Source organism: Zeugodacus cucurbitae, chromosome 5 (genome assembly GCF_028554725.1).
Source record: "Zeugodacus cucurbitae isolate PBARC_wt_2022May chromosome 5, idZeuCucr1.2, whole genome shotgun sequence".
Lineage (NCBI taxonomy): Eukaryota > Metazoa > Arthropoda > Insecta > Diptera > Tephritidae > Zeugodacus > Zeugodacus cucurbitae.
The window spans coordinates 35,305,158-35,320,840 of NC_071670.1; the positions used below are offsets into that span (position 1 = coordinate 35,305,158).

At 32.2% G+C, this 15,683-nt stretch overlaps 1 protein-coding gene across 1 annotated transcript in view; it reads right to left on the reverse strand.

Moving 5' to 3' along the window:
- Positions 1–14,333, reverse strand: part of Aper1_8 (chitin deacetylase 1) — a 75,964-nt gene extending 61,631 nt beyond the window's left edge. The window contains exon 1 of the mRNA XM_011190910.3: positions 14,030–14,333. Coding sequence (XP_011189212.1) covers positions 14,030–14,099 — 70 coding nt within the window. The 5' untranslated portion in view covers positions 14,100–14,333. The remainder of the gene's footprint in view (positions 1–14,029) is intronic.
- Between the last annotated feature and the right edge of the window lie 1,350 nt (positions 14,334–15,683).

Here is a 15,683-nt window from a genome sequence, read left to right on the forward strand (position 1 = left end):
GTGGCGAAAAATATATTTCTTTCGAATTTCTGGCTTTTATCAGGCGCCTACCCAGCGCCCGGCTTGGATTCCTTGCAATCAATTTTGTAAATTACCACTGTGCATTAATTAATTAATACGCACTCATTTACGCATGCAGATACCAACAATATATATATATATATATATTTAAATTTATATTTATGTAGCACACATACAGAGTGAGGACAGTTCAAGATATGGCCATAATTCATTTCAATAATTTCTTAAATGCCAAGCTTACAAGCAGCAAGGCGATGCATGGTTGCACAGCTATATGTATGGGTGTGTGTATGTATGTGTGGAAGCTCTCGCACACACACCACTGCAAATTTTGAATATGCAAATAAAAGCAAGCCTGATAAATAAACTACTTGCAAAGGAATGACTCGTGTCGAAAGAAAAGTCATGCAATGTTGGCGCCTGAGCGTAATGGACGCTTGAAATTCTCTCAATATTTCAGCAACAGATTGGCTGTGGTGGTTGTTGTTGTTGTTGCTGCGGTATGCAAATGTGTAAATAAATGCCAACAACAACAATGGTGGCACAAACCCGAGTAAATTGCGGCGGTTGACGATTGAAAACAATACGAAAATTGGTGCGAAATGGTCAAACCAATATCGCACAACAACAACAACATCACTGTAATAATCATGTGTGTAAAGTTGAACATTTAAATGCTTGATCGTTGTGAGTCAACAACAACAACAGCAACAATCACTACAATTGCGGTGGAAACAAAGCTTTATCGATGACTGCAACGGCACTTGAGAAACGTTCGTTGATTGCGACTTTCAGCAGCTCTGCTGTTGTTGTTATATTTGTATATAAAGACATACCGACACACGCTTATATACACATATATATATATGCGCATATGTACTTGCCTGACCGCCGTGGCGCGCAATATAAAAATCTTTACAAATGTAAATTTTACAAAATAAAAAAAAAAACCTCGCAATAATGACAGCAGGACAATTGTGCGCGACACATGGCCGGACCGGCCAATACCGCCGCAGCGGAGGTGGGGGAATTGGAAACAAAGCTGCTTGTATGCACTGGCATTTGCAGTAAGAAAGCGGCTTCGTTATGCTGCGTGTGCGTAAGACTGGCAATAAATTCAATTACGGTCCTTTTTTTCCACCCGGCATATAAATAAACACAACGACCGCAGTAAATATTTGCGCTGGTTGTGGTCTGTGGTGGTGTAGGTGAGCATGTAAAATGTAAAAAAAAATAAAAAAAAAAATAATAAAAAAAATTTAAAAATATTTTTTACTGCAACCTTTCGAACACGAAATATTTTAAATTAGGTTTTTGTCACAATTTATGGAAATACGTAGTAGTGGTGCGGAACTTAAACACTGTGAAAAATTTGTTGTTTAAAGAAATAATCAAATTCAGAAAGTATCATTAATTTAACATATAAATATTAATGTAAAATATAAAGGCATAGAAATGTAAAAAAAAAAATAGCCAGGTTTCGACGCATCCAAATCTAGATAAAGTCAAATCGAACAAGTAACTGGTTCAAATGGACCGTCGCAATCAAACGGAGATGCATTAAAAGAGCATACCTTAGTGAGCTACTTTCTTGATTTAGTTGCTAAAAATAGTTTGAATCAGAGAGTTGTCAAATCGAACAATCGAACTTCGAGTTGGAGAGACTTCCGATTACACTATGTAATTTGTATGAATTTTGACTTTTATTGCCAATTCAATAGTTCGAATTATGGAGAACTTCGAGTTAGAGCAGTTCGAGTTCTGGAAGTTCAACTGTATTTATTTACTCTCTTTATATTAAACAGAGTTAGCCAAGAAATGGTGAGTTGAAGGCAGTAACTTCTTAAATCATAATAAATAGTAAGCTCCTACATGTATTTGTATGATGTATTGAAAATGTATTTCTATTTCGTATCTAATGTCAAATTTTAATATTCATACACATATTTGGTTTTTTTTTAAACCTTACTACATTTCCCAACTCAAACACCTCGAATAAAATAAATTAATTTTTTAAATTTGTGTAATGGGAATGCTCTTTTTGTAACTTCTAAGTAGGGATGGCAACGATTAATCATTTGATTAAATTAATCGATTATTTTCATTAAATTTACGATTTAATTGCATCGAAACACCTTTTCTAATTACTCGACTATTACTCGAGTAATTGCAAAATAATCGCAAACAGCATTTTGAAATTTAATACATTTTATGTTCATCTAAGTGAGCGTACAAGGGTCGAAATTGGTCCCATCAGTCATTAATGACTGGAAACGGTGTAAACATAGTTAAATTCTAATATGTCAACGTAGTTTAATATCAACAAATGAATGTCTGGTAACACTTCATTTACAGTTAAGTCAAACGCATTTTACGTTCAGTTGTTTGAAGAGCAATGGCGTCAGTTAAAAGCGAAGTGTGGACATTTTTTTAATAAAATAGCAATAACTACGTTAAATGTCAACTTTGCTGCAAAAATTTAAAATTTTCTAATAACACAACAAATATGTTGCAGTATTTAAAATTAAAGCATGCAACAGTAGCCTGCAAATTGTGGTAAGTTGGAGCAATCGGTATTACATTTTAAATTTCTTCTAGTTATATATAAATATATGTGTACAAATTAGACTCTGAAATCTAGGAGTAACGACAATGTTCCCCTAAGTGATGATGACACTGACACCATGATTGAAATGCCGAGTTGCAGCAGCAAGCCAATTAATGAAAGCCCTTCAGCTTCGAAACACTATTGATGCTTGGGAAGAAATGAAAACCGTACGGACTTTCAAAAAAGTATTGTCATCTACTTGGTACCTCAGTTCCTGCTGAGCGGCTTTTCTTAAAATTGGGTGCAACTGCGACCGAAAAACGCAATCGTTTGACAACAAAACGTTTATCGAAATTGCTTTTTCTTCAAACTTGGTTGAACAGACTTCTAAATTTTCTTGACTTCAATAAATATATTTTCCTTTATACTAAGACAAATGAATTTTTAATACGATATTTTAATTTTATTTTCGTTTTTGTTTTGTGTATATACCAACATAATTTGAATGTCTGAAATAAGAATATAGTCTCCTATATTTTATTGGTTTTATTTTTACGCAAAGTTGCAAAACATAGTCTTTCAAGTAAGAGGCAATTCTTTTACTTTAAGATTGCTGTACATATTTTGAAAAATTTAATACCATTGTGCTACTTAACTTCAAATATAGACCATTTTCTCTTTTAGGATATGTCTCGGACTCAGTGACAGAGCATTATAATACAAAATTCGGCCCTGAAACTTGGTGGTGGTCTTTATGCAATTTAGTATTATTTGAAAACATTGGAATTAATCGATTACTCGATTTTTTTACATTAATTGCAATTAATTGCAATTATTTTTTTATATCTTGCAATTAATCATTTGATTATTTAATCGATTAAAAAAAATTTTTTGCCATCCCTACTTCTAAGGCAATACAATATTTTTAGTACATAAATAAGACAACCTTCAACAATTTTTTAATTGAAAAATATCTGAAATTTAAAAGATTGAAATATTATTTACGGTTAATTAATAATTTTTTTTTCAATGTAAAAGTAAATTTTTACGAAAAAAAAACGATTTTTTTATTATTTCAAAGAGTTAATAACCCTTCTCGAAAATTTCCCCAGATAAACCTTTCTGGTATTGGTTGATTTCATTATTCTGGTCGATTCTCTTATTCAAATGGATGTCAACATATTACATTATACGTATTATGTGAACAAGTGTCATCGTGGTGGTATTCTATACACTTTAACGACTTTATAGAATTTTATTCTTCAAAAAAGGAACCCCTTAAATGTATTAGTATTATCGAAAGAATTTTCAAAATTTTAAATGTACTGATCGATAATTCAATAATTTTGTGTTTCTAGAACATGAAAATAGTGGGTTTTCATCAGTGAAGGTATTTCAATTTTATATTCTTATACTGAGTCATTAGATCTCTCTTAGTCTGTAAGGATTCAGTTTTAGGAAAGTGCTACCCGATTTATTTCAAAGTTGACTTTTTTCGAAATTTAGTTGTTTATTAGGCGATATTAATTCGAAACATACGATTGATATAGATTATGGCCTTGAGATGTTAGTGGTTTAATGGCTGCTGGAAAAATATAGGAGGTTATCAAATGATTTATAACACAAATATTTATATTCATATGAATTGTTGCATATTAAAAGAGCTTATATATACATATATAGGAGTTCACAGTATAGGAATTAACAGGCAGCAAGGCGTTTCTTCTTCTGCAACCTCTCTCTAGCCAGACCAACTATCTTTATACTTGAGTATTGTCTTCTGGTGTATAATTTGCCTTATATACAGTGGAACTTCCATAACTCGAACTTTTATAACTCGACGATCTCCATAACTCAAGAGTTTGCTTGAACTGGCAATAGAAGTCAAATTTCATACAAATTTTCTTCCATAAATCGAACTTTTCGACCAGGGCATAATACCACTTTGCTTCCGCCGTTTTTTTATGTAAATTTAAGGCTTTTTTCACTTAGGCCTCACCGTACGTATTCGAAAGCATTCGATGAGCCTCAGCCGCACTTTTCTTGGAATTAAAAAAGAAAAGCATATTTCCCGCAAATGTCGCAATTCGGCTCAAAAGTGACATTTTCAGTTGAGAATAATTCTCGGTTGCAAACAGATCTCTACAAATATTTTGTTGGGTTAATGTTGACACAATTCTCCAAGATCAATATAAAACGATTTAATCGACCAGTGCATGACCCTAGAGACATCTATTGGAAAACGGCGGAAGCAAAGTTGTAGAACTAATACAATAAACAAAATTACATAATATATCTTTTAACGAATGTAAATAAAAATTTTTGCGAAGTTAATAAATAAAACTGGGTTTAAATCTATATTTTAGCTTTTTGAAAAATTGTAAGTTTTAATGAAAATTCTATAACTCGTTAGTTAGAGAGACTCTAACTCCAAGTTTTTTTGTGAATTATTCGAGTTAGAGAAGTTCCACTGTAATTACATATATGTACTCGTATAAGTATGTTTCTTCATAATTTCGCGTCCTTTCGTATCATCTTGTGTAATTTTACGCAGAATTTGTAAATAAGATTCTTTGTTTTTCTCAATGCACTGCAATTTAAGTATCCAAACAAACTTAAAAACAGCCAAATAAATACATATGAATAAGAAAATATGAATATCTGTAAATATGTATATATGTGAGTATATAAATAAAGTTTATTGCACAAAAGGCTGTTGAAAATTTCACTACTTCAGTTTGCTTACATTTTATGTGCTTTTTACACTTTTGCATACTTCTGCAGTTGTCGCCATGTATGTATATGTGGCTGGGTGTGCGTTTGTGTTTGTGATAACCGCTGCACGCATGCATGTGATGTTTGGCAAATTAAAAGAGCACGGAACGCCAATGAGTTGAACAATCATAAAAAAATAAATGCGCAATAAATACAAAGGAGTATAAATAATATTGTACGCGTAATAAAGGGAAAATCCCAACCAAAGGTTCGATTGCATAACGCTGCACAGTCATCAGCGTAAAATATCAAAGTTAAACGCACACGCACACAGCCACACATACAAGCAAACGGTTTATTATTGAAGCCTTGGTTTATAAAGGGTGATTTTTTAAGAGCTTGATAACTTTTTTTTCGGTTCTTTATTTGAAACGTTAGATTGGTTCATGACATTTACTTTTTGAAGATAATTTCATTTAAATGTTGACCGCGGCTGCGTCTTAGGTGGTCCATTCGGAAAGTCCAATTTTGGGCAACTTTTTCGAGCATTTCGGCCGGAATAGCCCGAATTTCTTCGGAAATGTTGTCTTCCAAAGCTGGAATAGTTGCTGGCTTATTTCTGTAGACTTTAGACTTGACGTAGCCCCACAAAAAATAGTCTAAAGGCGTTAAATCGCATGATCTTGGTGGCCAACTTACGGGTCCATTTCTTGAGATGAATTGTTCTCCGAAGTTTTCCCTCAAAATGGCCATAGAATCACGAGCTGTGTGGCATGTAGCGCCATCTTGTTGAAACCACATGTCAACCAAGTTCAGTTCTTCCATTTTTGGCAACAAAAAGTTTGTTAGCATCGAACGATAGCGATCGCCATTCACCGTAACGTTGCGTCCAACAGCATCTTTGAAAAAATACGGTCCAATGATTCCACCAGCGTACAAACCACACCAAACAGTGCATTTTTCGGGATGCATGGGCAGTTCTTGAACGGCTTCTGGTTGCTCTTCACCCCAAATGCGGCAATTTTGCTTATTTACGTAGCCATTCAACCAGAAATGAGCCTCATCGCTGAACAAAATTTGTCGATAAAAAAGCGGATTTCACATTTCGAACCGAACACTGATTTTGGTAATAAAATTCAATGATTTGCAAGCGTTGCTCGTTAGTAAGTCTATTCATGATGAAATGTCAAAGCATACTGAGCATCTTTCTCTTTGACACCATGTCTGAAATCCCACGTGATCTGTCAAATACTAATGCATGAAAATCCTAACCTCAAAAAAATCACCCGTTATGAAGACCATACTGATATTCATTGGAAATTGCATTAAAATTTGTGCAACCACTATCTGGTGTGGTCACCGAATATGCGTAGGAGTTCGTTGGATGCGCTGAATATTTGTGAAGTTGCACAAAGTGTCAATTATGCAAGGGAGTTACATACATATTTACATATTATATACTATATAGTGTAGAATAGTATTCAGAAAGCAAAAGAGAAATTTCGTTGAAAAAGCAAAAATACAAAGAAAGAACACTGCACTGAACACATCTCATGCTCCATTCTTTATGCCACAAGGCGTGTAAAGAATGGCGCTTATCGGCAAATAAGTGAGACAAATAGGCACACTCAGTGCAACAGTGGCAAAGTAGATAGTACCAGACAATAAATTTTATAAGAAGTCTTTCGTTTGCACTACGTTTTAAGAATATATTCTATTATTTTCAATAGGGAGAGCGCCATTAAGAGATTTTAAATCACTTACAAATAACTGGAGCATTTTGCATCTCGGATAAGAAAATTAAATTTTTACTGCATACTTTTGTGCGCCATAGAAACGTTTCTCGAAACTATCTTAGATACAGTCGCTAAATAATCTTTTTCTTTATAAGATGAGAAACATTTCTGCCGGTGAAAGAATTCAAAGTCAATGTATAGATTGCTGTGATGCTGTGGGCTTGTGATGTCATGATATGATATATTTATGTTTGCTTTGTATATATTCGCTTTTTTTTAAACAAAATTACGTCATTACTGGGAGCTGTCAGCAAATTAAAATCGGCAAACAAATACTGCTTTCAAAGCTGTATTGTATTTAATTTTAATGAAAAAATAGTCAAGTAGTTTAGCATAGTATTCGGTAAGCTCTCCTCTGGAACCAATTATATATGATAGTGTTATCGATAGTATTTTACAATGATAGTTCAATTTCGGAGAGACGCTCATAATTATCTATAATTTTTGAAGGTATGAATAGTAAGTATTGATAGTTTTTATAGGATTATAGAATTATTATCGATCAGAAATATCAATATCTTTAGAATATACATATTTTTTTCTCAACGTTTTTTCAAATGATCCGATATAAATCTTGGCGCCACAAACTTGAGATTTATATATATTATTTATGAATGAATGATTTATATATATTATAATACAGTGGAACTTCTCTAACTCGAATCACCACAATCCCAAAACAAACTTCGAGTTAGAGAGACTTCGAGTTATAGAAATTTTCATTAAAACTTATATTTTTCAAAAAGCTGTAAAATATAAAATATAGATTTATTGTAAGAATTGCCAAACTCGGTTAATTTTTACGAAGCTAAATAGAGTTCGATGGATAATGGGTTTAGTATTGATGAGTAGATTTTGCTTTCAAACAAGCAAGGTCAAAAATTTTCAAATTTTAAAAGCAAATACATATCGCATATCAGCTAAATAGTCAAGTAGTTTAGCATATATACATATATTTAACCGAGCAACATGTTCTTTTCGTACTCACTTTTAATAAATATAGATCTAGTGCTAATACCAAAAGTAAAACTCAGTAACCATCATCATCCGCATTTGCGATTAACACAACCGGAGTTGAGTGCATCAATTTCAAATTGGCAGTTGTACAATAGCGCCAATCAAGTGAAACATGTATGTCAACGCTTAAATAAAGCATGCGGAGCCACATATCCAAAAAAATATAAAAATAATAAATACCAATGAGCTTATAGCGATATGTAAGTCACTGGGCAGCAGCAGCAAAAGCAATAAAAATCACAATAATCTTTACATAATCATTAAGCGGCATAAAAATAAAGAAGAAGTAAAGAAATACGCGAAGCTGTGAAGTGAATAAAGGCTAGGCGCAGCGGGCGACAAAGAAAGTGGAAGCTGTATGACTAGAAAACTTAAAGCAACTATAAGCGAATCGGGCACGCCAGCTGGCAGATGAAGCAGAAACTAGTTGTGAACGAAAGCAAAAGTTGTTGATATAAAAATAGAAAAAAGAAGAAGAAGCAGGCGATAGAAAACGAGAAAATGGGGAACGCATGCGCAAACGCGCCACTTGATGCTGCCATTGGCAGCTTTGGCAGTGAATGAGTGCGACACAGGCAGGCTAATCGATAGGCAACACGTACAAGTAGTTTATATTATGTACATATGTATCATATTTATATATAGTTAGTATGTATTTAAGTATGTATATACGTGTAAGTAACGCATTTGGCAACGAACTGTTTGCTTTGAAATTTTTTTCTTGTACTCTTTTCACGTATATTTCAAGACCCCGTATATTTCCAGTCCTAAAGTAACGCGCTTGCCAGACAAATATGTGTTCGATAAATAATATTAGTGGAAATTGTATTACATAAACGGAAGCGCAAGAAAATACAAAAACAAAAAAATTGTTGTTGTTGTTGTTTGACTGGCTAATACTTTCTTTTGACTGCCAAAACACATATGCACACAGCCGCATACGCGTGGCGTCCCCTAGCTAAAGCATAAATAATTTTTATTGCTTTATTATCGCTTCACTTTTCAGCGGCGGCGCTATGATTTATCGACTGTCCGTGGTGGCGTTGCATGATTTGTTGCGAGGTAATATTTTATTTGCACACACTGTTTGGCTGGCGTTCGTTCGCATGTTTTGCATGCGTTCGCTGTGCTATTGACCATGGCCGAAAGTGCAAAAAAAAAACCAAATGCAAATAAACAAAAATGCCAATTTTACATAATTTTAAGCTATATCAGAGGTAACTAATTTATTAAAAGATAATATAATTTAATTTTTTCATTTTAATTTTTTTTTTTAATTATATTAATTTTTTTTGCTTTATTTTTTAAATTATTTGTTTCTACTTCTTTAAGCACCCATTAAGCACCCGTTATTGTGGCATTCGCTGCTATTTATAAATCAATACATTTTATTTTCATTATCTGCACCCTCCCCTTCCGCGCTGCCTAGCACCTGCCTTGCGCTAATCACTCTGACAAGTTTGCCATCATAATTAACCGCATGCCGCTTAAGCGTGTGTCGCTTTAAGAGACGCAAGCTTTGCATAATTAACCGGTTCTACATATTTACCAGTTTTCCACTACGCTTGTTTTTTTATTGCTTTACTTTGGTTGTTGTTGTCATATTTGTGTTGTTTCTGTTTCTTGTTGTCGCATGAAATTAAATCTCGATTTCAGCTCATCTGCAATCACATTTTTTTTTATTTCAAAGCCATTATTGCTGCTGCTGCTGTTGTCGTTGTTGTTGTTGTCTAATTTGCATTACAGCCATGGCGAGCGTGTTCTTTACGTAGGCATTTTGCATTATTCAATACACGTCTTAGCATCCGCATCTGTTCAACAGCGAAACAACTCGAAGCGGCTTGCGTAAATTTATTTATATGTGTTTATAGGTATTTTTTCTTTGTAAAATTATCGCATAAACGTTTCAACTTTTTTTTCGATTTTTGGTTCCTTGTAAAACTTGTTTTGCCATAACCATTTGACATTCAGAAATAAAGTTGCTCGGCACCATGGTGTGGCCAGTATTTTTATAACGGCTGTCGGAATTGCAGAATTTCGCAATTTCAACTGACTGATCGCTGACTTGTTCTTCATTGAAAGGGGCTTAACGTATTTGAGGTTAAATTAATATTAAAATTTACTTACATTTTTTTGAAGTTGTGTCAAATTGACTAAGATTGTTTTTGTAGGTTAATTGAGATATATAATTCTAACGAATATTGAAAAAGAAGGTCGCTAAGATAACTATTATCTAACTTGATTACAATTATCTAGAAAAAAACCTGAAAATACAACCCTGTTTTTAAAGCATCTCAGCGAGATATTTGTCTAAGCTCTAGGAAACAATTTGTTCTAGTAAGTTCTCGAAATTTGATTTTCATCTTGAAAGCCTCAAGCATAAATATTAGTAGTTGAGCGAAATACATATCGCAAAATGAAAGACAGGAGCATTATTTCTGTCTATATCAATATAAATCTGAAATTAGATTATTTTTCTGAAACTTCAAATGAAGTATACAACATAAAAAATGAAAGTCTCAACCGAACCTAGATTAAATGAAGCATCCTAACTATGGATGAGATTGTCGCCATTAGCATTCCTTGAACAGTTGTTTGTTCGATTCGCCGCTTGCTAAGTTTTAGCAAGTCGAACAGAGCTATTAATGGACCTCTTCGAAATAGGGGAGCAACAGCGATCGAAAGAGATCATAACTGAAATCTTAGAATATAGTTATACATCTTCTTAAAGTAGACAGTATGGAAACCGATGAAAATCAGTGCATGTAAGGAAAATTGTCACAGAAGTATGGGTCTGTAGAAAGCATGCGTTGAGAGAGGAGAAAATATTATACTATAAGTCATAATACAATTATCGGTTTTTCTGTCAATAAGATGTGCTTTAAATTAATTAACGAACATAAGTAACAGAAATCAAATTAAAATTGTTCAGATCTACTTCCTTATCTCATAATCGGTTTCGAAGAGTTTCTAATTAATAGATCAAATGTAGATACTCACAAGTTCGTTATCCTAAGATGCCCTAGTTTGAAGATAATACTCCCTTATAGCCTTTTCGCACAGCCGAAATTAATTAAATACATTAAGATTATAATAGAGAAACTAGTATTTGTACTTCACACTAGTGACTACTTGATTCATTCATTAGAAGTTTTTAAGTTTTATCAGCTGATTAATAATTTATCAATAACCACAGAAAAATTTACAGCGTGGACAACAACCCGCAGAGTTGAATTGCATTTTCAACTCGATTGGTATTCGATTAAAAATTAATGTAGAAAAATATGAATTTTATTTTGTAAAACGATTTAAATTAGCGATTTAATCAAGCAAAGACCGTTTAATTGATCAATTAAGCCTTGTGCGAAAAGATTTGCAATATTTCTGTTTAAATGCCATCAAATCAATGAGGAAAGTGATGATCTGGCCCCGAACTTCAATTATTCATATCGTCAGAAGAATCAGCAATTTAAAAATAATGCAAATATATTAATTTGTAATGTTTAATAGACTCTAAGGATATGATCCAGGTCACAAATTTTGCCGATAATCTTCTAAAATAGATTTGTGGTATTATTCAAGTTGAGGCACATTCATAAACTATGCAATAGTGAATTATTGTTAGAATTCTCAGCTTAGTTAAAGTCTACAATCTAAGAGGCTAAGACACCTAAGAAACCCACACTTCGGTGCTAATATAGATATATAATAATCAATATAATAAAGCAAATGGCGACATTGACACTGAAAGCATTCCAATTGAGATTTGCTAATCATTTGATATTCAATTCAAGGCCATTGTTTTTGTATTATTGTAACAAGTTGCCAGACTGACACTAAATCACGTAAGTAAAAGATTTTAACGGTTTAAGTGGGGTGGGGAGTACGTACCATATGTTATACTGTATTTTAAGTTACATGCCACTGACCAAGGACGTCGAGTAAGCCAGGTGTAAGTATCGAAACGCTCAGCTGTTAGTTTTATCAATACATTATTCTGGTTTACTTCGAGGAAATGTCAAGCTACCAGTGGCCATATCGTTGGCATTAACCATAAGTCATGCCGTAAAAAACTCAGCGATATGCAAATGAGACACGAAGTAAAACGCGGATGTACATATGCACATAGATATCGGTAAATGTACACATTGGCTTTCAGCTAATAATAGTTCGATATTTAACGTACACGTTGTGAAAACAAACCGAATTTAGCATTGATAAGAGAAAGAGTCCATAAAATGGATAGTGCATAAGAGCGATAGTGCGAGCGTGAGTGAAAACTCGCCGCATACAAGTGTTACCTAATTTCTGTTAGGCACGGCAGGCAGACAATACAATATGGCAAATACAAAGGTGGCGAGAAATACAAAAACAAATGCAGAAACACAAAGCAAATCAAGAAATACCAGTCATACTACACAACAACAACAAAGTGGTGACTGCAACAAAGAGTTCACGTCCATGCGGCAATACCCCCTGCCGCGTTACCCAGGGGAGTTGAGAGGTTAGTCTGAGACAGGTTAGTCTGAGACTCACCATATGTTTTAGGTATTAAAAAAAATAGTATATGATAATAAAACAAAATAAAAAAGTAAATAAATAAAATAATTATAAAATGATAGCAATGTTAGAAAAAACTGCCGAACGTCGGCGTTAAGCAAAATCGAAACAAAACAAAAAATAAGGAAATCTGTGGAAAAAACGCAACGTAGACACTTTAGGCATTCCACACACGCGGAACTCGTTCAATACGTCATGCAGACACTGTATTGTACTCTATGAGAGTTTACTTTTATAAATATACGCTGATTTTAAATATTTATATCTGATAAAGTTATTTTTTTTCATTTACCCTAATATTTTAATTAAGTTGACTTAATTAATTCACATCGGTTAATTTAAGTTAATTTATACGGAATTAATTGACCATTGATTAAGTAATTTTATTTCATATAAATTTATTACTATTAATTTATTAATATTTAATAAAACATAAACTAATTTCACTTACATTTTTTAATCTAGTTTGATTAACCTTAATTGTATTCAATTTAACATACATCTTTTGCTAACTAAAATTTTCTGTCTGTTCCTTTAATTTCTTTTAAATTTCGCTTGACTTCCTTTCTTTGAAATGAATTAACTTTTATCAGTATTTATTTATTTACCTTATTAATCAAGCAATTTAATGTGGACTATTTTAGAATTTATTATTCCAATAATTTATATACAATACTATTTATTTGTACAAATTTGTTATTTGAAAATTTAAATTTGTTATAATTCTTTTTATTTTCATTAATATTAAATTATTTTTTAATTTAATTTAATTTATTATTTATTTTATTTTATTTTATTTTATTTTATTTTATTTTATTTTATTTTATTTTATTTTATTTTATTTTATTTTATTTTATTTTATTTTATTTTATTTTATTTTATTTTATTTTATTTTATTTTATTTTATTTTATTTTATTTTATTTTATTTTATTTTATTTTATTTTATTTTATTTTATTTTATTTTATTTTATTTTATTTTATTTTATTTTATTTTATTTTATTTTATTTTATTTTATTTTATTTTATTTTATTTTATTTTATTTTATTTTATTTTATTTTATTTTATTTTATTTTATTTTATTTTATTTTATTTTATTTTATTTTATTTTATTTTATTTTATTTTATTTTATTTTATTTTATTTTATTTTATTTTATTTTATTTTATTTTATTTTATTTTATTTTATTTTATTTTATTTTATTTTATTTTATTTTATTTTATTTTATTTTATTTTATTTTATTTTATTTTATTTTATTTTATTTTATTTTATTTTATTTTATTTTATTTTATTTTATTTTATTTTATTTTATTTTATTTTATTTACTACACTTCACTTTATCTATATACAAATTAACAGTTATTCAACTTACCAACTGCAAAGGAAGAAAGTGCCAACAAAGCACTTAACGCCAGAGTTAAGTCCATCGTACGCTTATGCATTTTATTTTCAAAGCGAATCAATTGATATCTATGCAAGATGCTTCGTTTATTAGTGTATTCTAGCAATCGCTTAAATGCGATTGATACGCTTTTAACACCAAATTAATTCAACTATTAGGTCCTCTATCGCTCTTCTTCCTCTTGTACCACACACTGACTGCCACTACCGTTACCACAGCGACGATACTCCCCGAACGAATGTACACCGTCAACTGAGCGCCGTGGTCTTCATAGAAATTGCAAGAAGCAACTGAAGAAATTCACTACTAAAGCTTTCGAAAAGCTCGATCGCCGCTAATTTCCACTCAATTCACTTTCAAGCCAGCGCTATGGCTTAACGTGGTCCAAAGCCACTGGCAAGTAGTGTAGCCAGTTTGTTGGCTTTGTTGTGTGAGTTGAGTACTCGCGCCAAGCTGGTTGGGCATGCCGGTACGTTTGAGTGAGGTGCGCATGCGCTTTGTATTGTATTTGCTGCGGTCGCTTCTTTGCGGCTCCCCTACGTAATTCAAATGCTTTTTATTGGAACTGTCGCGTATAACTTTTATTGTTGTTTTTTTATTTTTTTGTTGTGTTTTTTCTTTTCTTTGGCCCGACGTGACTTTTTATTTGCCCTTCCTGCATTCGTTTGGCATTTCAGCTGGGTGTGTATAAGTTATGAATATGATAATAAGGCGCTTTAATGCCACCGTGCGGCGAGTTTCTAGTCAGTTTTCGAAGCACAACAGGTTGGGTGTGTGAACAAATAGTTTTTGGTTAAATAACTATGATAAATAACAATTAGAGTCTTCACAGGCAACCATATCTTCATAAGCTCTGTTTGAATTACAATAAAATATTTCATGAAAATTGAAATGCACATCACATCTACAATTTGTTATTGTGACTTTTGGTAAATCTAAGTGCAATGACACTTAAGAATAAAGAAACTGTGGTGATATAATAGACAGGAATAGAAAAATAGCTTAAGTGCATTATCTCATAAAACATTTTTTGTTGAAAAGTTTTTGAGGTTTCTAATACCTTTTTAATCATCGAACTCAACCAAAAGATAGAACAGTGAAATCCCAACTCTAAGAAGAGAAAGTGGCATCACCAGAATCTATTATTGTCGAACAAGAAATTGGATCTGAACTTGAATTGGATTGGAACCAATGAGTCCAGGTTGTTAATGACCGATTTTCTGTGGTCGATAAGGAAGTGCGCTTGGTCAGAGATGATCATAATGGTTGTCGATTTAAAGCAGTTTTAAGCCTTAAAATTATTGGCCTCCCAAAGGAGTTAGTACAATTTTAAGAGTTTTCTAAATGTCTTGAACCCTATGCTCCTTCTACCAACTGTTAGCATCTTTGCTAGCTAATGCATCCATTGAATTTAAACTCGTTGAGTTAAGTCGAAATTGTCATGGAGTCAAGCATGTCATCGTTTGCAAGTTTAACCGGTATCATAGTTAGTATTTCATAGTAGACCAGTAATTTTGCTTAAACAAATTGAATATTAAATTGAACATTAGTTCACTAAGTGTGAGCTACCATAACGCTCATTAGAACAAATATTTAAAAATTGATATAACGAAGTATTTTTAAA